At 42.8% G+C, this 24,135-nt stretch overlaps 1 protein-coding gene across 1 annotated transcript in view; it reads right to left on the bottom strand.

The window, feature by feature from the left end:
- The window catches only part of LOC124804782 (endochitinase), an 87,899-nt gene that overhangs the window by 7,851 nt on the left and 55,913 nt on the right, over positions 1-24,135 (bottom strand). Inside the window, exons 6-9 of the mRNA XM_047265108.1 lie at positions 23,088-23,211; positions 15,121-15,318; positions 4,183-4,261; positions 919-1,130 (exon numbers count right to left, since the gene is read on the bottom strand). Coding sequence (XP_047121064.1) covers positions 919-1,130; positions 4,183-4,261; positions 15,121-15,318; positions 23,088-23,211 — 613 coding nt within the window. The remainder of the gene's footprint in view (positions 1-918; positions 1,131-4,182; positions 4,262-15,120; positions 15,319-23,087; positions 23,212-24,135) is intronic.

The following is a 24,135-nucleotide window of genomic DNA, read 5'->3' as shown; positions in this document are numbered from 1 at the left end:
AAGTAAATATCTATCATGGTCCACATACATTCACACTCCCTGGCAAATAAATCAGATAAGGTTGCATCTGCAGTGACAATACTGTATTTGGTTACTGACAGGGATACTTTCAGTGCACTACCACAGATATTTTGTATCTATTGTAGGGCATAGAATTATTGTTTGGAGGTAGCAGGCAGTCTAAATAGAATTCTGTCACTACAAAAAAGCTATGAAAAATAAGTGTTGTGACCACTGTATGGAAAGCTAAATATTTCGCATACTTGTATTCCATTATTAATTGTTTCTCTTCATAAAAAAGCATATTTCGTTGCAGGAAACAATTTTCAATATTTGCAACATATTTACAAAGAGAGACTCTTGTCACTTCCACACAAACAGGTAGTCAGACTTCACATTACTTCCCCATGAAAATCTATAAAGAACTAAAAGGCAAAATATTTCGTAATATGAAATTAGTAGTTCCAAATGTCAAAGTTATTCTCAATCCTTTTGTAGAAATGTTATTATTCTGTGAAATGTTTTAGTTCTTCGTTGAAAAATGTAGAAAATTTTCGCTGGGGGCTGTAATCAATTAGTAATTTATGTTTTTAAGATTATACATAATTTGTTTCAGTTGTATTTCTGGTCTTTAAGAAAATTTTGATGAGTCTCCTGTACATTAGTTCACTGATTTAAATTTATGTGGAAATATGATAGTAAAACTGACTTTGATGCTGAAGTCTCTGAAGTGTTTTACTCCTTCAGGTTTTTTTTTCTTTTTACTGTCCAGTCCTATTGCTGCTACGATATTATCACGCATAGCTGTAGAAGAACTTTGACGCAGAAAATGACGCTTCGTGGTCACCCGCAAGATTCTACCTTCAATGACAACGCCTTGTAAGCCTGCAGTTACATGTAAAAATCTGAACGACTTACCCTCTTGGTGGTGGAGTACTGAATGTCCGGCACGATGTAGTCCTTCATGTTGTTGTACATGACGGAGATGAGGGCGTCCTTTGGGCCACATACTCCACGGAAGTCGTCCATATCGATAGCCCACGTCATGGCGCCACCGTAGCCCTTCGCCTTGATGAAGTCCATCTTGATCTGTACACTCTTTGGATTCTCGAAGCCCACCCACTGAGTACCTGTGGCCAGGATATAGGTATAAAATCAGTGTCTCACAGTCCATCCAGATCGTTATAAACCTCTACTACCTATACAGTGGTGGATGCACCACTCACACACTTATTTGCTTATTCTCTTTCTCCCTCACATATACACACACGTGCGCACACACATGCACACACTAACACACACACACACACACACACACACACACACACACACACAGTCACTTTAGAAGTGAATGAGCCGAGTGAGTAGCATTACAAAGTAACAATATACATAATTTGAATGAGTAAACTTGTAAGTTTTTTTTCTCATTGCAAGTGTGATGTGTTGTTCCATGAATGGTCGCTAGATGATATCATAATCAAGATGGAGCTGAGAAGGCTTTCTATGTGCTAGAATTTATCAAAAGAAAGAGTGCAACGAATGTCCAACGAAAATTTGGGATGAAGTGCGGGAAAGCAGCACCAACCAGAAAGGCAATCTACAGTTGGCCTGTAAAGTCGTTGAAACTGGTTTTTTCTGTGACAAGAAGAGAAGCAGTCGGCCAGATGTGAATTCAAATGACATTAAACGAGTGAGAGAAGCTTTCACAAGGAACCCGGCATAATCTCTACGTAGAGCTTCACGTGTGTTGGAAATGTCAACAACGACTGTGTGGTGTGTTACGCGTAAAAAATTAAACAGGAAACCATTTAGACTACAGCTAGTGCAGAAGTTATACCCTAAAGACAAGGACCAGAAATTCAAATTTTGCTGTATATTGAAGGTTGAACACGATGGTTCTGTGACATGGATAATTTTTTCGGACGAGGAAACATTTCATACAAATGGGAAAGTAAACGGACACAATTGTAGGATTTGGGGATTAGAAAAACCGCATAACATTGTTGAGCACGAGTGGGATCCTCCGAATATCAATGTTTTTGCGCCATGTCTCACAAGAAACTTTATGGGTCTTTCTTCTTTGAAGAATTGTTACTGGAGAGTGCTTCCTTCAGATGTTGCAGAACTGGTTAACGTCATTGTTGCAAACAGAATCAGAGAACTTTGTCCTTCAGTTAGATGGTGCACCCGCATATTTTCACTGTGATGTTAGGGCGTATCTGAGCACAGTGCTACCCAATCGTTGGCTTGCTCGCTGTGGGAACAACAGATGTATGCTAAAATGGCCTCCTACGTCCCGGGTATTACCCCTTGTGATTTCTTTTTATTAGGTTATGTAAAGGACCTTGTTTATGTCACTCCTCTTCCAGATGATGTTGCGGAATTGAAATGGAGAACTGGACAAGCAACAGCCACAATCTCAAAATACATATTGGCCCCGTGTGTGGCAAGAGTTAGATTATCGCATCGACGTTTGTAGGAGCGTACATGGTTCCCACATGGAGTGCATGTGAATCGAATGTTGTCAAAAGCCGCCCGGGGTGGCCGAGCGCTTCTAGGCGCTTCAGTCCGGAACCGCGCAACCGCTACGGTCGCAGGTTCGAATCCTGCTTCGGGCATGGATGTGTGTGATGTCCTTACGTTAGTTAGGTTTAAGTAGTTCTAAGTTCTAGGGGACTGATGACCTCAGATGTTAAGTCCCATAGTGCTCAGAGCCATTTTTTTGCTGTCAAAAACAACTTACAAGTTTACTCTTTCAAATTATGTGAATATTACTTTGTAATGCTATTCATTCGGATACAATAAAGTTTTTAAAATGTTCCTGGATTTTTGAAAAACACACACACACACACACACAAAATCATACATTCACTTTTAGAAAAAAAAAAAAAGCAGTACAACTAGAGATAGCACGTTCATATTCACAGGGCATGTACGTTAATATGTTCTGCAGAAATGATCAGCATGTATCCTGTTGCCATAGACTCTGATAATTTGTTCCATGCGTCATGTTATCGACGCGAATAAGGCGCGAATGGCGAAGAGGACGTAGATCTGTCCTGCAATGCCATTCGCACGAGGTGTCGATCTTCTCAGGGGGTGTCTAGGTGATGCGACCTGACCCACCTCGTCGTGTTCTACGGCCTTCCGAGAACCATTCTGTACACACACCCCTTGCACTGCCGAAACACTTCGCCCCAGGCGTGCAGCAATTTCCCGAATGGATGCACCATAATCTCTCATGCCAATAATGCACCATCTTTCAAATTCACTGATTTGATGGTATGATTCGCGCATAAGTGTGCGGGGCATCCTGCACTTCTGCACAAGTCACACTGACCCATTGCCTTCGGTTTGTAGCGACATCGAGAACGGCAGGCGGCACATTCTACCGATAGGTGGACTTATGCAGCGATATCGATGTTGACCTTGAACCATCAGCTCGACATGATACAAATACTAACCATTTCTGCAGAACACACTAGATACACTTCCTGTGAATATGAATGTCCTGCTCTAGTCGTTCAAGATGTTCTGTTTCTTCTAAACATGAGCGTATTTTCATTACAGTAATAATAATTGGTAATAATTGTTTGTGTTCAACAGTAATTTTTGTCCTACACACAATTGCGACTGAATGCCATCAAATATTACTATAAAAACATAACAACCGCCTACCTTACGTGCATAATGGATAATATTAAATTTAATATTTTCTGGGCGAGCTGCTCTAGGCGCTACAGTCTGGAACCGCGCGACCGCTACGGTCGCAGGTTCGAATCCTCCCTCGGGCATGGATGTGTGTGATGTCCTTAGGGTAATTAGGTTTAATTAGTGCTAAGTTCTAGGGGACTGATGACCTCAGAAGTTAAGTCCCATAGTTCTCAGAGCCATTTGAACCATTTTTCAATATTTTCATTAGTTTAAAGACATTAATTCTGTTATGAATCGTGAGCACATCGCCTTCTCCCCTGCGTCAATTAATCAACTTGTGGTTTCCCAGGTGTAGGTAAACTATTCTGCGTGATTTCGAACCGGACATTTCGAAGCACCATTTTTAGGTGAACGCTGAAGTGATACTGAATTTTGACGCAAACATACAACTAGTAAACGCGTAATTCGTGATTAATGTTTGAATAAGACTTAAGCATTCCACTTGGTTGGTATGGAATCTATACTTACCTTTGTATGCGTATGGAACTTTCCCCGCTTCATCCCATTTCTCCGTCCATCCACCCACTTCTTGGATCTCGAGACATATCTGCAAGTCGCAAATCAGTCATTGAATTAACAACCGAGTTCCTCCCCTCCAGTAAAGTAAAAATTATTATTAAATGCATAAAACAAAAAATTTCCTTTTCTTTACTCTGAGGCCTCTAAGCCAGGGGCCGGCCGAAGTGGCCGTGCGGTTAAAGGCGCTGCAGTCTGGAACCGCAAGACCGCTACGGTCGCAGGTTCGAATCCTGCCTCGGGCATGGATGTTTGTGATGTCCTTAGGTTGGTTAGGTTTAACTAGTTCTAAGTTCTAGGGGACTAATGACCTCAGCAGTTGAGTCCCATAGTGCTCAGAGCCATTTGAACCATTTGCCTCTAAGCCAGGATGTAGTTTTCCCAATTACATTGGTTATACTCCTACATAAACTAATCATTTTCAGATCCGTCATTTAGTATAGATCGTGAACCTAGAATGTGTCATTAAATTTCATCCCGAGAAAGTTAAGCTGTTAGTTCATATGCAACTCTTCCTTCTGTCTGAATTTCCTCGGCACTCCCCACGCGCTTCAAGCGCCATGCCTGCTACTCTGCCGGTATCCTTAGTAGCGTCCTACTATACTCCATAGCACTACCGCTCTTTCTCTACTTATTGTTGTGTCCTCACTAACCATAATAGCATTCGCTATGAAAACATTCCCATTATTCTTAATATGTGGGAGGAATTTCGAAGGTAACACCGTCTTAAGAAACATTCGCTACTGCTAAAAATGGGTAACATCTTCTGGTCAGCTATGTGTAAATGGAGCAAAATAAATGTGAACAGCCATCTGAAGATGAACCAATAAGGGCTTTGTTTTCTAAAAAATGAAACAATTAACGTTGGCTGGTTGTTACCTTCACTTTTGGAAAGAAACGGCCTTTATTTAAATCTTTATTATTGCTACTACTGTGCTTATTGTAGCCAGTTTTTGGATTTAACAAAAAAAAATATTGGAGAAATTGACTAAAAGCAGTGGAGATTGTTCTATTGCCCAACAAATATTCCGATGAGTCACAGCAAGGTAGCAAAATTATAAAGTAAGTGTTTAATTTTACATGGATACTATTTTTCTACAAGGTCCATGAGTAACATTTATTTCTTCAGTTCAGTTGGATAACAACGACAGTGACAATTCCAATCTAAATCTGTCTTCCTTCCAATCTAAATTTTACACTGCAACACCAGTTACGAGTTTCCTACAATAAGGTTAAAAGTGTCTAGTGCTAATAAAAGCAAATGAAAATACTCGTAGACGCATATAGAGGTTATTTTGTAACACATTCGGTCTAAGAAAAACTCCAAATGGCATAAGTAGAATCATTTATCTTTAATATCATTTACAGTATGTATTCGGATATGTGTTTTTTGTTATAAAAAGTTTATTCATTCTACTAGCACCTAAGATTACAAAACGCCCCTAATCGTTTTACTCTATTCTCCTCTACCTCTACGTAAATCTGCAGGAATATTCTTCTATGTCATTGACGGACATATCCCATGCGTTCAAATATTGTGGTGCCCCACTTTTTTATTCATCTGGTATGTGTTTTGGAAGTATTTCCTAACGAATGCTCTTAACATACCTATACCATTATATGGTCTTAAGAATGTTGAAAATCGTTTCTGTCGCGTATCGTTTCGATTCTTTTTTTTCTGATATTGATATTCTTGCCGAAAGTCTACATAAATCTATCTCCATTTTACGGTACAAACTCCCAAACCATTTGTGATAATGGTTCTAAAACTGTGTTAATTTTCTTTGTTTTAGTATTAATTCTTATGCGTTTATCAAAGACAAATCCCGTTGATAAATAAGTATTCTTCTTTCCAAAATTTACAATTTGATCTATTTTCTTGGTGTTACGTCCTATAATTTGCAATTTTCAGCTCTTTGATTACATAGCTTCAGTAGCTGCTACTGTTCCTATCCATCTTCCAAGGTATGTTCGCTTTTTGCACCAATTACCACATCATTATTTCGTTATTATCTTGTTTGCATTTACCTCAAAATTTTTATATTTCTGGAGCAAACATTTATCTTCAACGAATTGGTCAGTAGCGCACTGTAACGAATAAGTTACTGTATTACCATTTATTTTCAACTTTTACACTTTTACTATCCTATAGCGTTTTTTGTGAATCTTGCATATAGAGTGAAATGATTTAAATAAATTTGTAAATTAAGTTCAGATTTTGGTATACAGTTTTAATTTAGTGTTTGAATTACCATTATTAATACTGGAATGATTTCCAGCGACTTTAAAGCTGCTCATAGCTTGCCTGAACGTGTACTTTAATCGGAATTTACCGTATATAAATACACACAGTGGTATATACAAAAAGTGGTATATTGTCTACAGTTATTTCCTATTGGCAAAAAGTGTGATGTATTGTTGATCCACCAACTCTAAGGCCTGCTGATATTTCAGCATGTGTATCTTGGTATTTTTGCGATAACGCATGTATAATAATTTCTTCCATAAAGTACAGGGGTGGACAAAAATATGAAAACATAAAAAACACGACACAATGTCATGCCTAATACGACTTAGGAAACCCGCTGGCAGTAACCCAGAGTAAACATGGGGACCATGAATACCACGATTTGGCTGCCGAAATCATCACGAAATCCGCACCATATTTCACTCTTGGGACGTAAGTTAGACCAGAAGTTGGAAACAGTATGAAACAGTCTGCTCCATAATCCAGGTTTTACGGCCTCAGCACCACGTTTTCCTGTTGTGGGCGTTTGTATCACTGATGAGTGGTTTTGGAATTCAGGTCGGCTCGCAGTTTTCAATTTATGGAGTCACTTCATGTTGTTTTGGTGCTGACAGAATTCGCGAGTGCGACATTCAGTTCTGCAGTGACTTCCGCAGCGGTAGCCCTCTTATATTTCGGCACATTCTCTTCAATAACTTTTTGCCACCATGACTCAATACGCACAATTGTCGGCGTTGATGGATGATATTTTTTGGCTTTCCTTGCATGTGCATAAACTTCCGAAATGGTACCATTAGAAGTATTTTGCGTACCTTGGTTATGGAAGTACCCACCATACGGCGTCAACAGTTTGCCTACGTTCAAGTATATTTAGCTTCCCCATAGTGCACTCACAGCTACACAGAATACTGTTATGACCACTTCTGCCACTTACAACGCATTTAAGACGTTTCACATATTTGCAACATGCAGACTTGGCTAGGACCTTCATTTATGTTCAAGCATTCATTTCTTGCGGTGTTTATATATTTTTATCCAACCCCTGTATGTTCACGGTGGTTACTGAGCTGTGTGCGTGGTTATATCGATTCCTGTGCTTGACAAAACTCGTTTCCTAGTGTTGCTTCGATAAGGCTCTCTTGATCCGAGCTTGGCCTGTCATGGATTTCAGCAAGCGCGCTGATCAGACGTGGTCCGCTGAGCTTTGGCGGTTCTAATAGAACGTCACGTGGTATCAAGGCTTGTACCTCGGATCCGCGTTTGTTCCTCATCGTGTCTGCACGGACGATGTTTACTTCGCGGGTGAGCCTTCGCCTACTGGGGACTTGCTACTTCATCCTGGCTATGCGGTGACGGGTTGTGTTCTGGAGTTGGGCTTCGGGCGTATTACCGCTTCCTTGGTTGGCGGAAATGACCACATATACTGTCCATAATTTGCGTAGGGCCGGCCGCTGTGACCGAGCGGTTCTAGGCGCTTCAGTCCGGACCCGCAGTGCTGCTACGGTCGCAGGTTCGAATCCTGCCTCGGGCATGGATATGTATGATGTCCTCAGGTTAGTTAGGTTTACTTAGTTCTAAGTGTAGGGGGCTGATGACCTCAGATGTTAAGTCCCATAGTGCTCAGAGCCATTTGAACCATTTGCGTCGGCGTGATACAGGAACGATAGTTGCAACATTTTGTGACGTCGGTCAGGATTCGCGAAACCCCCTCCTTTTAAGGTCACCTCTGAGTGTCGTTTCTTTTTTTTTTCGGTAAGCGGATTCGGATCACTGTAATGGCCGTGTCTGGCCGATGCCTTTGTGTGGAGCAGTATTACGGAGATAACAATCTGTCTAAAACAAGTATTCATTTCACTGTAAGAGGGTAACAGTTTCAGGAGGTGTATGGATTTTCTAAATTTAAGTTTCAGTTTCTGTTGTGTCCTCTGTTTAAGTGCCTTTTTTATATTTATTTCCTTATCAGATAGTAGTGGGCCAAATGGACTCAGTTTTATACTCTCATGTTCCTGTTGTGATTGAGGTGCGGGGAAAGGGGGGGGGGGGGGAGAGCTGCGTACCGACTGTCATTCGCTTGCTGTGTAAACTTACTTTTTACTGTGTGTGTATGTTTTCGAACTTGTCGAGCAACTGTCTGGGAGATCAGCCGCATTTCGAGCCGTTACTCTATTTGTCTAATTTATATGCTTGAGGCCGTAAGCTTGCTCGGCATTTCGTTCTCATAAAAGTGCTCGGTAAACCCCTCAGTCTGCTCCACAGGTGTGTACGTCATTCTCTGATTACGCACATTCTCGAAATAGGCTGTTTCACAGCCATGTACGTAGAGTTAAAAGTCAAAAGTCTGCGTCATAGACGCGTACATTGTTTTAAATTCATTGCCTCCCCTTGCCTGCTTCACAGCAATGAATGTAAAGTTACAAGAAATTTTGTCTGTATGATTGAAATTTGTTGAACCTTAAGTCTGCTTCTCAGACTTGAACATTTTTTTAAAATTCTGTATGTAGTTGATGTTTATTGACACAAAAGAATTCTCCACAAACGTGTACATTATTCTAAATTTTCTGGTTTCTATGAACATGGAATTTCTTTTAGTTGCTTCACAGCAGTATGTGTAAAGCTTTAAAATTTTAATAATTTTCTCACCTTTTGGTATCCAGTGGTGCAAAAATCTGCTTCACAGACGTGTACATTGTTTCACATTCCTGCTTTCCCTGATTTCGCAAACTAGTGAGGTAACGATTGCTTCTGTTTGCTTTTCGGCTCTCTAAATACTTTTTTAAAAACTTTTTGGTATTTACTGATGCTACTGTGTGCTCTGTACTCTGTCGGCATCACAGATGCAAATACGTAATTTTTTGAGTCAGCTGTTTGCCGTTGTGCAGTACAGTATCTGTTTGAAAATTTTTTAATAATTTTTTTTTATTTCTCAGAACCTAAAGATTTGTATTAAGCCTTCCCCTGAGTGGAGAACAATTATTACTTTCTTTAAAATTTAAATATCTCTCTCTGGGTTTGCCGCGGTGGCCGAGTGGTTCTAAGCGCTTCAGTCCGGAACCGCGCTACTGCTGCGGTCGCAGGTTCGAATCCTGATTCGGGCATGGATGTGTATGATGTCCTTAGGTTAGTTACGTTTAAGTAGTTCTAAGTTCTAAGGGAATGATTACCCCAGATGTTAAGTCCCGTACTCAGATGGTTCAAATGGCTCTGAGCACTATGCGACTTAACTTCTGAGGTCATCTGTCGCCTAGAACTTAGAACCAATTAAACCTAACTAACCTAAGGACATCACGCACATCCATGCCCGAGGCAGGATTCGAACCTACGACCGTAGCGGTCGCTCGGCTCCGGACTGTAGCGCCTAGAACCGCACGGACACTCCGGCCGGCAGTCCCGTACTGGTCATGGCCATTTGAACCATTTCTTTCTGAGACAAATCAATAAATAATTTTAGTTCGAAAGATTATTCTTTGCTTAGCACCTTACTAGACCCAGATTCTAGTTCACTTGCGGTTCAGTGGTTTTTAAATTAAAGGTCCGCGTTCTGCCCTAGACAGACTAATCACGCCTTACCGACCACCGTGTCGTCGTCTGCCAATAGCGTCATCAGATGTGGCTTAGAAAAGCATGTGGACAGCACAGTCCCGGACATTGTCGGATTTCTTGACGGTGGAACCGTTACTAATCGGTCGAGTGGCTCCTCTGTTGGCCTCACGAGGCTGAGTACGCCCCCTGTTAGTCCTCACACGAAAGAAAAACGACTGGCAGTACCAGGAATTGAAGCCGGGTGCCCCAGCATGGCAGTCGGCCACGCCACCCACTCCGCTACGGAGGCAGCCTGTGGCGCTACTCGACCGATTGTTACTCCCGGAGCCACTCTCTGCTACCGTTGAACTTGTGGGGAGTGATGATCTGCGAGTAGTAAGGTTCTGAGGGAAAATAAAATAAAATAAAATTGTTCATTGATTTGTCCCAGAGGGCGATTTTTAAATTTGAAAGCGAGTAATGAAATGAAGTGTGGTGTCACGAGGGCCTCCCGTCGGGCAGACCGTTCGCCTGGTGCAAGTCTTTCGATTTGACGCCACTTCGGCGACTTGCGCGTCGATGGGGATGAAATGATGATGATTAAGACAACACAACACCCAGACCCTGAGCGGAGACAATCTCCGACCCAGCCGGGAATCGAACCCGGGCCCTTAGGATTGACAGTTTGTCGCGCTGATCACTCAGCTATCGGGGGCGAACAAAGCGAGTAATATTTGCTCGCCACATAGGCCAAGTTTTAAAACAAATCTTTCAGTTCTGAGAAATAGCTAAAAATTTATCACACATTTATTCAAAGAGATTCTGTAATACACATCAGCAAAATGCTGACATAAGAAATAATATATGTATGTCCGTGAAGCAGACAGAAGAGATAACAGACCGTAGCACTAGTAAATACCAAGAATTTGAAAAAAAAAAATTAAATACGCAGCTGAAAAGGACGCAGAAGGAATTGTTATCTCACTAGTTTGTATAGACAGGGAAAGCAGAAATGTGAAATAATGTACACGTCACTGAAGCAGATTTTCGCACCACTATATCTCACAAGATGAGTCAATTTCTACAGTTTTAAAGCGTTCCGTATGTGGCTGTGAAGCAGCTAAATAGAACTGCATATTCACAGAAACCAGAATATTTAGAATAATGTATACGCCTGTGAAGCAGACCGAGGCGTTTAGCAAGCACTTTTATGAGTAACGAAATCCCAGGCAGTCTTAGCACCTCAAGCACGTAAATTAGGCGACTGCAGTAACGGCTGGAAGCGCGGCCGACGTTCCAGTCAGTTGTTTGACAAATTCTAAAACGTACACACAAAATACAAATTAAATTTAGACAACACGTGCATGAAATCATTAAGCAGTCCCCCAATCACAACTGAAGCACGAGGATATACAGCTGAGTCCATTTGATCCAGTAGTATCTGGTAAGAGAATAAATATAAAAGGTCATTTAAAGTGACGGGACAAGAAGACCGAAGCAACTGCGCAAACACCGATACTGCACACCAATAACTCTACATTCACGCCCAATACGTTTCCGCGAGAAAGTCAAATTCCTCGGTGTCTGGCTGGACCGGAAATTACTCTGGGGGGGACCACATACAACACAGGACCAACCGAGCTAGCGCGAGGCTCAAACAGCTCTACCCTATGCTCAACAGGCGTAGCACACTGAACAGAAGGGTGTCGAGGTCCATGTACATGAAACTTATCCGACCCCTGATGACGTACGCAGCTCCTGTCTGGGGAAACGCTGCGCCTACACGCCTGCGCCGTCTGCAGCTCATACAAAACAAAGTACTCAAAATCATAAGCAATGCTCCACGATACACACGCATCGCGGACCTTCACCGGGAATACCGACTTGAGACTCTCACGGAGGTAATTCACAAACACACCACAAGACTATACAGCAACTCCAGACATTCGCAGAACCCGTTTATTCTGAATCTGGGGAACTACGACCACAACCATAGATGGAAACATAAAAGACATACGTGTAAGGACCTAACATCTATGGCCAAGCACACGCAAGCACAACGGCACAGGTGAGCCCCTGTTAATCAGACGCCATTACTGGATACCCAGCTGGAATACACTGCCGAATAACTGGCACCACGCAGGGAAGCCGTACCGTACACTGCATGCGGCGAAGCTCCACACATCCCCCACACAGTGAGATGATGTATGGCCGATCTCCCACTACTATATAACGATCTTGATTGTTCCAGGAATCTAGCGGCTGCAGCAACTGGGGATACATCGCCATCGCTTGCCACGGTAACGATGCATGATACCCATACTAACAAATCCAACCTCGCATGAACTATCGCAGATAGTAAGCCACTACTGCTCTTACTACCCATCCCACTGTTGCAGAGGTTTTTTTCCCACGGCACGAGCCTTGGCACTTTATTCCCTCTGCTCTTCAAATCGCTACCCTCACTCGCGTTTCGACCATTATCTATCACCTGATGGACCGTGTTAATGCGTAGTCTTACCCAGACGCACGGATAACATCACAGCCCAGCATCCTGTGATCCACTTACTTGATAACTAACATGTTTGCGGTGGTGACAGCAGAACTTTTGGTTTGGTCACCACGTTGGTGCGGGCGTGGAGGGGCCCCATCTCTACACAACAGACAAAAAAGTTGAACTTAGGAAACACAAATGCTTTCTGAAACTGATACCCCATTACAATCAAATAAGTACTTGTTTTAGAGCAGTTCTTATCGACAGGCTGCTGATCCACAGAAAGGCATCGCCCATACACGGCCAGTACAACGATCGGAATCTGTTTAATATCAAAAAGCAAACGACTCTCAGAGACGACTGCACTGGGAGGGGCTATCGTCTCGTGAATCTTGCCCACAAAAATGTTTCTCACCTTCGTTTTTGCATCAGGCTGACGCAAATCATGGACAGCGTATGTGGCCACATCATCCAGTCAAGGCAGCAGGAACATGCCTGAAGTCCAATTCCAGAATATGCATAATATTACCCATCAGAGCATAGCTGGGGTGAAGTTGCAACTACCCAGTAGGCGAACGCTCGGCCCGCGAAATAAATATCAACCGTACAGATACAATGAGCAATCACTACGGTTCCGAGGTACAAACCTCGATACCACGAGCCCTCTGTTCAAAACCAATCATCCTTTTTATTTATTTTATATATTTATTTTTTCATTTATCTACCAATTTCCGTAAAAAGTTACTACACGATTTTTTGTTATCAATTTAGGGGGTACAAGTGCGACATATTAATTGTAAAATTACTACTGGATTTCACAGTCATATATATACAGTGTGGTCAGAAAATGTCTGAAACGCTTGTAGGGATGTTGCACGGCAAGTTGTACTGAGATATGAATGTTACAAAAAAAAGTCGATACGTTGCGCCGTTTCCGGGTTATTTAGCATTGAAGTTAGCCAATCAGATCGTCGCGCGCGTAAATTCAAGTTTCAGCTAACGAGAGAAACCACTTGCTGGGCAACGCCGCCCCTGGCAGGCCGCTTGAATGCGAGCGCGCGAAGCCCCGATTGGCTAAATTCTATGCTAAATAACTCGGAAACGGAGCAACGTATCGAATTTCTATCTTAACATTTATGTCTCAGTACAATCTGCCCTGTAACATCCCTACAAGCATTTCACGCATTTTCTGACCACGTATGTGTGAGTGTGTGGGGCGGGGGGGAGGGGGGGTGTATGTGTAGTTGTGTGTATGGTATTTTCAAGGGTTACAGTGTTTTAAACACTCATATCCTTATACTTCATTATTATACATTTGTTATAGTTATTCTTATATTTTATTGCTCTTTTTTCTTCTGGAAGATTTTGTGCTCTCCCTTGTATGATACCGTTCGTAGAAACATTCGAACCGGAGAAATTCCGAACACCACGAGCGTCTCCAGAAAGCAGGTTTGCCACAGTGACATTTCTTTGCATGAATCTCATTTGGCAAAGATACGTCATTAACATTACTCAGGGTTTCATGCGCTGGCAATAATTTCGCGGCAAACCACGCATAACAGATCACTTTATCGAAAACTGGCGCTTACAAGTGATTATAAATCAAGATACACAAAAGAATTCCACCAAAAACAATTTGAAATAAATTCTCATTTATTTATTTTTAAATTCATTCGCCAGTCATACTATTAGTAGACGATTAAGGACAGCGTTATTTCAATAAACACTGGAAAAACATTCGTGTAGTAATCTTCTACGGTCATTCCTAGAAAAACGAAAAATAATGACAGTAATCAGGTTTCGAAAAGAGGGGGCAAAATTATGGAGCCGTGACGCTAGCTACTGTACCACTGCTTCTGTTAAACCAATCGCTCGCTAAAAGGCAGATAAAATACCCCAAAAACTTTGAACGGTCGTTTTCCCAGAAATTGGTGAGTATAAATGGCTAAGCCGAGACACGCATTCGGTTATTTGGATTCTTCTTTCACCGACCGAAGTTTCTGGGAAGTCCTGTTATGGCACTTGCCCTTTTTTCCTCGTAAGCAACACTACGCAAAGAGTTTCCTCAAACACAGTAATCGATATAACCACGCGCATGACTCAGTTACTCATAGATTCGTATAATTTTTATAGTCTGCCACACTTTCTTATGAATTACCGTAATGTATTTCCCATAATAATCTTAGGGTTGAAGCTCTTTTCTTCCGTGTTTGCATTAACAATACGCATGTTTGTGGATAGGGTGCGCCTTTAGCAAATCACAAATTTGTTTTTTAAAAACAAATTTATGTTTTGCTAAAGGCGGACCCTACCCAAAAACATACGTATTCTATTTTCCCATTACTCGCTACATCCTCTTTGTTGAGGCAAGGGTCCGCAGCTCGTGGACGTGCGGTAGCGTTCTCGCTTCCCACGCCCGTGTTCCCGGGTTCGATTCCCGGCGGGGTCAGGGATTTTCTCTGCCTTGTGATGACTGGGTGTTGTGTGCTGTCCTTAGGTTAGTTAGGTTTAAGTAGTTCTAAGTTCTAGGGGACTGATGACCATAGATGTTAAGTCCCATAGTGCTCAGAGCCATTTGAACCCCATTTGAGACAAGGCGATGACCTGTGCGCCCATGTAGCATACGCACCTCGTAGTAGGCGAGGAAGCCCTTGGCCTGCGTGTAGTTGCCCGGCTTGCCGCCGCCGGCCTCCTTGTTGATGTACGTGCCGAGCTTGTAGTCCTTGTTGCCCGCGCTGAGCGTGAAGCTGCGACCGTAGAAGGGCACGCCCACCACCAACTTGTGCGCGGGGCAGCCCATGTCCTGCCACAGCTTCAGCCCGTCGTGCTGCAAAACACAAGCGGCGACGTCACGTCATTCCTGGACAGCTAACATAGTGTATTACAGACTAAGAAGGAAAGGCTGAAAGGTGGAAGGAATACACAGAGAGGCTATACGGAAGAGAGAAACTGGAAGACAACACTGTGTGAAGGAAAAGGAAGTTGACATATACCAAGGCGACACAAATCATGGGATATCTCCCAATATCGTGCCGATCCTCCTTTTGCCCAGCACAGTGAAGCAGCTGAACGTGGCATGGACTCAACAGGTCGCTGGAAGTCTCCTCCAGAAATATTGAGCGATGCTACATGTCATTGTTGTTGTGGTCTTCAGTCCAGAGACTGGTTTGATGCAGCTCTCCATGCTACTCTATCCTGTGCAAGCTTCTTCATCTCCCAGTACCTACAGCAACCTACATCCTTCTGAATCTGTTTAGTGTATTCCTCTCTTGGTCCCCTCTACGATTTTTACCCTCCACGCTGAATTCCAAGACTAAATTGGTGATCCCTTGATGCCTCAGAATATGCCCTACCAACCGATCCCTTCTTCTAGTCAAGTTGTGCCACAAACTCCTCTTCTCCCCAGTTTTGTTCAATACCTCCTCATTAGTTATGTGATCTACCCATATAATCTTCAGCATTCTTCTGTAGCACCACATTTCGAAAGCTTCTATTCTCTTCTTGTCGCCGGCCGAAGTGGCCGTGCGGTTAAAGGCGCTGCAGTCTGGAACCGCAAGACCGCTGCGGTCGCAGGTTCGAATCCTGCCTCGGGCATGGATGTTTGTGATGTCCTTAGGTTAGTTAGGTTTAACTAGTTCTAAGTTCTAGGGGACTAATGACCTCAGCAGTTGAGTCCCATAGTGCTCAGAGCCATTTGAACCATCTCTTCTTGTCCAAACTATTTATCGTCCATGTTTCACTTCCATACATGGCTACACTCCATACAAATACTTTCAGAAACGACTTCCTCACACTTAAATCTATACTCGATGTCAACAAATTTCACTTCTTCAGAAACGCTTTCCTTGTCATTGCCGGTCTACATTTTATATCCTCTCTACTTCGACCATCATCAGTTATTTTTCTCCCCAAATAGCAAAACTCATTTACTTCTTTAAGCGTCTCAATTCCTAATCTAATTCCCACAACATCACCTGATTTAATTCGACTACATTCCAATATTCTCGTTTTGCTTTTGTTGATGTTCATTTTATATCCTCCTTTCAAGACACTATCCATTCCGTTCAACTACTCTTCCAAGTCCTTTGCTGTCTCTGACAGAATTACAATGTCATCGGCGAACCTCAAAGTTTTTATTTCTGCTACCTCTATAGTCGTCCATAATTGCGAAGGTGTTGCCGGTGCAAGATTTTGTGCACAAACTGACCTCTCAATTAACTCCGTTAAATGTTCGACAAGATTCATGTCTTGCGATCTGGGTGGCCTAATCATTCGCTCGAATTGTCGAGAATATTCTGACATGGTGCTGTGTCATCCATTAAAATTTCTTAGTTGTTTGGCAACATGATGTCCATGAATAGCTGCAAATTGTCTCCAAGTAGCCGAATATAACCATTTCTAGCCAGTGAGTAGTTCAGTTGGACCAGAGCACGCAGTCAGCCCACACCATTATGGGGCCATCACAAGCCTCCACAGTGCCTTGTTGACAGCCTGGGTCCATGGCATTGTGGGGTCTTTGCTACACTCGAACTCTATCATCAGCTCTTACCGACTGAAATTGGTACTCATCTGATCAGGTCCCGGTTTTCCAGCCGTCTAGGGTCCAATCGACATGGTCACGAGCCCAGGAAAGGCGCTGCAACTATATCGCGCTTTTAACGAAACCGCTCGCATCGGTCGTCTGCTGCCAGAGCTCATTAACCCATAATTTCGCCTCAGTGTCCTAACGGATACGTTCGTCGTACGTCCCGCATTGATTTCTGCTATTATTTCAAGCAGTGTTGCTTGTCTATTAGCACTGATAACTCTAAGGAAATGCCGCTGCTCTTGGTCATTAAGTGAAGTCCGTCGGCCACTTTGTTGTCTGTGGTGGAAGGTAATGTTGACATTTGGTATTCTCGGTACGCTCTTAACACTACTGATCTTGGAATACTGAACTCCTGATGATTTCCGAAATGGAATGTCCCATGTGTCTAGTTCCAACTACCATTCCGCGTTTGAAGTACATTAATTTCCGTCGTGCTGCCATAATCACGTCGCAAACTTTTTCACATGAGTCGGCTGAGTACAAATGACATCTCCGCCCTTTGATACCTTGTGTACGTGATACTACGGCCATCAGTTTTATATATGTTCATGTCGCTATCCCATCACTCTTGTCACGTCAGTGAAAAGGACAGAAACAAAGATAACATTTTGTGAAGGAAGAGAAAGGTGATATAAATATGTTCTAAAATCTTATAATATATCACGAGCTCAAACGCAATGACGTATCTCGAACAGAATGACCTCCAAGCAGCGTGGATTTCAGAAACATTCGTCATGCCAACTCAATCCATGCTTTTCTCACGTGACAGCAATGAAGTCAGTTGGACTCAATGTGTTTTGATATTTGAAAAGTATTCGATTCTGTATCACACCTCAACTTATTATCGAAAGTACGATCCCATGGGGTATCGAGCGAAACTTATGACTCGATTGAGGATTCGTTAGTAGGGAGAACGGAGCATGTTATGTTGGACGAAGAATCATCGACAGAAGTAGAAGGCACTTCAGGCATGCTCCAGAAAAGTGTGTTGGGTCTCTTGCTGTTCATGTTCTTCGTTAATAATCCGCTAAATAACAGTCTGTTATTACGAATGTATTTTTTAAATAGAGTTTGTTTTTTAATAACAATAAAAATACTGTTTTATACCATTAAAATATATTTTTGTTCATTTCTACCTACTTTTGCCTAGTTTTCTACATAATTTCCGTATCTGTTCAATCATTTGTCATACTGCTCAACAAGTATTTGAATTATGACATCAAAGGAATCTGCCGGCTGTGAAGAAACCCAATCAATGACTGCAGTTTTCACTTCTTCGTCGTCTTTCAAACGCAGACCACCAACGAACTCCTTCAAGTCCCGAAACAAGTTCACGGTCTGGACTGTAAGTTGGATGATCTAATTGTTCCCACCTTATGCTTGTACAGAAATATGTGGCCTTGCATTGTCGTGAAGCAACATAAGACTGGAAGACACTACACCATGCCGTCTGTTTTGTACGGTATGCTGGAGCTTTTTTCACTCGACAATCGAATTACAGATCGTATCTCACAATTGTCGGGTTACTTAGTTTTCTTAAACATTATAAGCTTCGACAACTCAGCACACAGACAGACAGTACAGCTGCAAATGGTGTCTAAACAGGCGCAAAGCATGCTGGGAGCCGTCGCGCGCACTGCACTCTTACTGTAATTCGCGAATGGGTCTTATCTAAGAAATACCCCTCGTAGTAACCCCACCATGTTTGCAGTTATCTGTAATTAAATTCTCTCTGAAAAAATCTGCACAAATATTACCAGACATTGACAAGATTTCAGTGTGGTGCAAAGATCGGTTACTTGCTTTAAGCGTTCAGAATTGTAGAGTTGTGTCCTCCAGTAATCGAAAACAGGTATCTTTTGACTACAACATCAATGAGCCACAGTTAGAATCAGGAAACTAATGCACATAACAGGGGTAACAATTTGTAGGTGTACGAAATGGAGAGATCACATAGTCACAGTGCTAAGTAAAACAGGGGCCACACTTCGGTTCATACTAGGAAAACGCAATCTGTCTAGAAATGAGACTGCTTGCAGAACACTTCTGCGAACCACCCTAGAGGACTTAGCAAGTTTATGGCAACCATACCAGAAAGGACTATCAGGAGATACTCATCGTATACAAAGGGCAGCACAAATGGTAACAGATTTGTTTGACCTATGACAGAACGTCACAAAGATGCAAAAAAAAAAAAAAAACAAAAAAAACAAAAAAAAACAGAACAGACGAACACTTGAAGACTACCGCACCGAAAACCTTGAGAACTAAAAGGAAAAATTTGACAGATTACCGAAAGACTCCAGTCAAAACGAGGCACGTAGAGTAAATGACAGTCACTCGGAAATGTACTTGGGGCAACCAACCACGACAAAGCTGTTAGCAGGCATGCAGAATGTATGAGACATATGAAATACCCTCAGACTTCAAGCACAAAATATCCACAAAATAGTGAATATTTTATAGAGGATATTGGACATGTGGGTTTCGGAGGAAGGCTTTGCTTTGGGAAGGTGCACTCGTGGTGTGGTCTGCGAGTCATTTTGTCGACAGAAGGCAGTCAGTGAATCTCATTAGGAGAGGATACAGGGAGTTTTCGCAGAAGCGGGGCTGTGGTCGGATCAGTGCTTTTGTGAGCAGAGCCAGTGATAAGCCTGGCTGAGGGTAGGAGAAGCCATGCCATCACTGCCATCCTCAGTGAATAATTGAGTACAACATTTTTGGTTTTTCTGCGCGAAGATCGAACGTTGATATAATGTGGTAGCACACGGCCAGTAAGAGGAAGACTGTTAGTTTAGCTTCAAAATTTTGGTCATCCAATCAAATTGTGTGCCCCACCACGGTGCCTGGAGTGAAGCGGTCAAATAATCGAGGAGACACTGCTCTAGGGCAGTACCAGCCTCGTGCCTGTTAATGTGTGTTTTGTACACCAAGAGTGGGAAGTTTCTGCTGCATAACCCTGCTTTTTCATAAAATAAGCGCTATTTTCAGCTGTCACATTGGCAATAGCGCTGAGTCATCCTCTCTCATGAGCATTGCACTCACTTATCTACTTTGATCATAAGCATTTTTATTGACTAAGGAGAGCTATGTCGATTTCCCTTAGATTACGTTTTGAATGTGTTATTTCATGGCTATTTTTCTAACGACCTTGCAGTATTCAGAGGTAACAAGCAACAACATTTTACACCATGTCACACCACGACACAGGTCCAAGGTCACTCCCCAAGTAAGCTAACTGTATTTTCATGGTGCTGTGACATGTCTTAGTAGACAGGTCGAAAAAAGGTTAATCTACATCTGTAACATGTTTAGATAAGATTTAGACAGCGTTGAAATTTTGGAGTTATCAGGAACAAAGTACAGGGAGTGTGAGGTTACCTTCATTGAGCAACAGCATTAAAGGATCACTTTTTCAAAGTCCCGTAGTTCCCACCCACTTCGGCGCTTAAGTTTGAAATTTGGCGCAGAGGCGCGTGCAGTATTTGGATCGACGACGCTTCAAACACCAACATGTCGAGACATGCGAAGGAAAGGACAAAGCTCAGAAATTCACGAAATTCATGTGAGTCGAAAGACGGGTTAATGATGTCACATTGGCACCAAATTTCATCATAGTTCTACCCAACACCAACGTGTCATACTATGAGAAGATCATCACAGACCCTCTTATCAACATTTCAACCCCTCTTTCGACGTCTCTGTGATGGAGATCAGAATCGTGACGTCCAGCATTGAAATTGCGTGTTGTTCTCATAGGTGGGCGAGGAAGATATTTCAGACACACCGCCGCTCAAAACTGACACGAAAAGGACCTCAATGAAACCACCCCTGCCACAGGAGCGTTGATTCCCCACATATTTCGTGCCTGGAAACGACAGTTCGCAGTGCGACGAGCGACAGGAAGATGTTATTGACTACCTTTGACACTGCGGACAGCCTCAGATGTTTCAACCCTTCTCTAAGGACATTGCGGGGCTGCGTCCACTTTGAAAGTGATCGCTCCCCTTTGGAGTGCAGCGCGACAGCATTTGATTCTCTCTTGTACACGCTGGAACACTAGAGACTGTTCCAAACCATTTGACGAAATTTGAACGAAGCAGAAAAGGGTACTTATGCTTTTTCAGCCCTCCTATTTTCCTCCTCTTGTGGCGGTTCAAAATGGTTCAAATGACTCTGAGCACTATGGGACTTAACTTCTAAGGTCATCAGTCCCCTAGAACTTAGAACTACTTAAACCTAACTAACCTAAGGACATCACACACATCCATGCCCGAGGCAGGAGTCGAACCTGCGACCCTAGCGGCCGCGCGGTTCCAGACTGTAGCGCCTCTAACCGCTTGGCCACCACGGCCGGCTCTTGTAGCGGGATCATACGGGAGTGCAACATTAAAATGTGCGTAAATAAATGGCAAAGGGTCCCTCTAAGACGCTTCCTCTATTCGGCAACACCGTCGCTGCCACCCATGCAACTTTTTTGAGCACATTACAAATGTACCTGTCAGAAACTTCGGCACTAAATCGGCCTGGCGGCTGCTCTATTGCCTGAAGGTAGGGAAACCCAACCAAAGGGGTAAGAAGGGGTTGCCTAACCATCAGGCACTAGAGCACCCGCCAGGCTGATTTAGTGCCGAAATTTCTGAAGATACATTTCTAATGTGCTCAGGAAAGCTGCGTGGATGACACCGACGGTGTTGCCGAATTGAGGGAGGGTTTAGAGGGACTCTTTGCCGTTTGATTCGCGCACAACGGTATGTGTCACAGTTCCAACCTCCATCGCAGAGGTGTCCAAACAGGGGTGAAATGTGGGTTAGAGGGGCTGCAACGACCTTCCCATTGTGTGACACGTACGCGGTAGCGTTGGGCAGATATTGTGGTGACGTTTAGTGCCAATGCGTCATCATTAACCCACCTCACGGCTCGCATGAACTTCTGACCTATGGCATTACCCTCGCATGTGTCGACGCCTTGCTGTTAGAAGCATCATCAAGATCGAGGTTGACGTCGGAGGGCGGCACGCTTTTGTACTATTGCGGAGGAAGGTTATACGCACCTTTGAATCAAATTTCAAACCTAAACGTCGCAACGGGTGTAAGCTACGAGGTTTCGAAAAAGTGATACTTTAATTCTGTTGCGCAGTGTATAAAGTTTACAGGCAGTAGCTGTGAGAGTCAAAGGAGATGAAAGAGGAGAAGTTTTCGAGAAGGAAATGTAAGAGGCTTGTAGCTTATCCCTGCGTTTTTCTAGTCTGTCCCTGCATCTGCTACCTAACTCCACAGTGTCTTTTCTGATATCCGCGGATGGACAGCATCTTCGGAAAGTTGCAAAGTTTATTTTCTGTGTGGAATCGAGCCATCTTTTAAGACGCGAAGAGGCTGAAAATGAGGGAAGACATGAGCTATAACATGATCGAGATCATGGTTTGCACTGAAAGTAGCTGCCAATTAAGAGATTAAGGGAAAGCGTCTTGAGTAGCCCAGTTTTATTTTCTACATGCACCGCAGCCAGACTACGTATGGCAAAATAGCCGTAACCATCAGTAGACGTGGAACCATCAACCTAACAGCGATAATGTAATAATGTGGCCTTAGTTATGCTCAAACGGAATTTTATAAAATTCTCAAAAATTATTTTACACCGCATGCATATTTGTGAACGTGTATGGGTTGATATTCAAGACGACCAGAAAATGAATAAACAAATTATGGAGACGTACTGGAAGAGGAAAGGTTGGTTTGGAAAAGGTGGAATCTCCTTCAGGCTCAAGGCACCATTTCAGGCTGTACAGAACTTTTTCAACTACTCGTACGATAGGATATCGGCATACGGGAATGGAAACTCTGTTGAGATCGCTAATTCTCTGCTCTGAACCAATAATGTTTCTACAAATTGCTTAATATTAAAGGTGTTAATGTTGCTTTTACTGATGTTCGCTGCACGTATTTAAGGTTGACGTGAATTATGTTGAGTGAGAAAGGTGACGGGACAAAGTGTGATGTAATACTCACGACGTTGAGCTTCTCGTAGGCCCACTGGTCGTGGGGTCGCTTGTAGAGCGGCGAGTGGGTGTCGGCGAAGCCGGCCCAGTTGCCTCGCAGGTCGTACGACATCACGTGGATCGCGTCCACCAGCCTGCAACACAGGGGGGCCGTAGGGCCGCTCTACAGCTTCTGTGTCCTGAGACTAGGCCCCCCAGTTGTCCCACATTCCAGTCGACTTTCGTACGCCGTTTGGGAATATCCAAACTTTTCCACTGTGAGCGAAATTCGCTCAGCAAAGAGGCCAAATATTTTATTTCCGAATTATGGCATCGTCGACAATAAATAAGAATTAAAATGACAGTTGCAGTTATAGAGGATGCTGTTCCAAAATGTATTCTGGAAAAAATACGTGGCCTAACCTGAATATTTTAGTAGAGCCTACAAACATCCATGGAAAATTTAAATTATAGATTGCAGCCATCAGTCGTCGTCCTTAAATTTTTTATTGTGCAGATCTAGATTTCGGCTAGAAGCTAGCCATTCTCAATGCTAAGAATACAAGAAGTACATAGTTAGATGATATCGTAAAAAAGTTACAAGTAATGGCTTAACTCGTATGGTTTGTATATTACATACCACTATTATTTTCGCTCAATGCATGTAATTCCCTTTGGTCGGGCTTCATCCGCAGTTCGTTGAAGACTACTGTTTGCGGAAGGTAGGCTGTATGCAGGACACATCTGTTGGTTATAATCTAATAGTGGTATGTAATAGACAAACCACACGAGTTAAGCCATTACTTGTAGCTTTTTATAACATCATCTAACTACGTACCTTTTGTATTCTTAGCATTGAGAATGGCTAGCTTCTAGCCGAAATCTAGATCTGCACAATAAAATTTAAGAAGGACGTGTGATCACTGCAATCTATAATTTACAACTCAATATAACAGTCGCTGAGTGCAACAGCTTTGTGAATGGAAGGTAACCTGATCCATGGAACGTCTTGTCGCAAATGAACGATAAGCCACAACTGCCAGTGGCATCGTTAAAATACTGGTACCTTTGCTCGACTG

The sequence above is a fragment of the Schistocerca piceifrons genome, chromosome 7 (assembly GCF_021461385.2).
Source record: "Schistocerca piceifrons isolate TAMUIC-IGC-003096 chromosome 7, iqSchPice1.1, whole genome shotgun sequence".
Classification (NCBI taxonomy): domain Eukaryota; kingdom Metazoa; phylum Arthropoda; class Insecta; order Orthoptera; family Acrididae; genus Schistocerca; species Schistocerca piceifrons.
The sequence above is the reverse complement of the archived record's forward strand: the minus strand, read 5'-3'. Positions and strand labels throughout refer to the sequence as shown.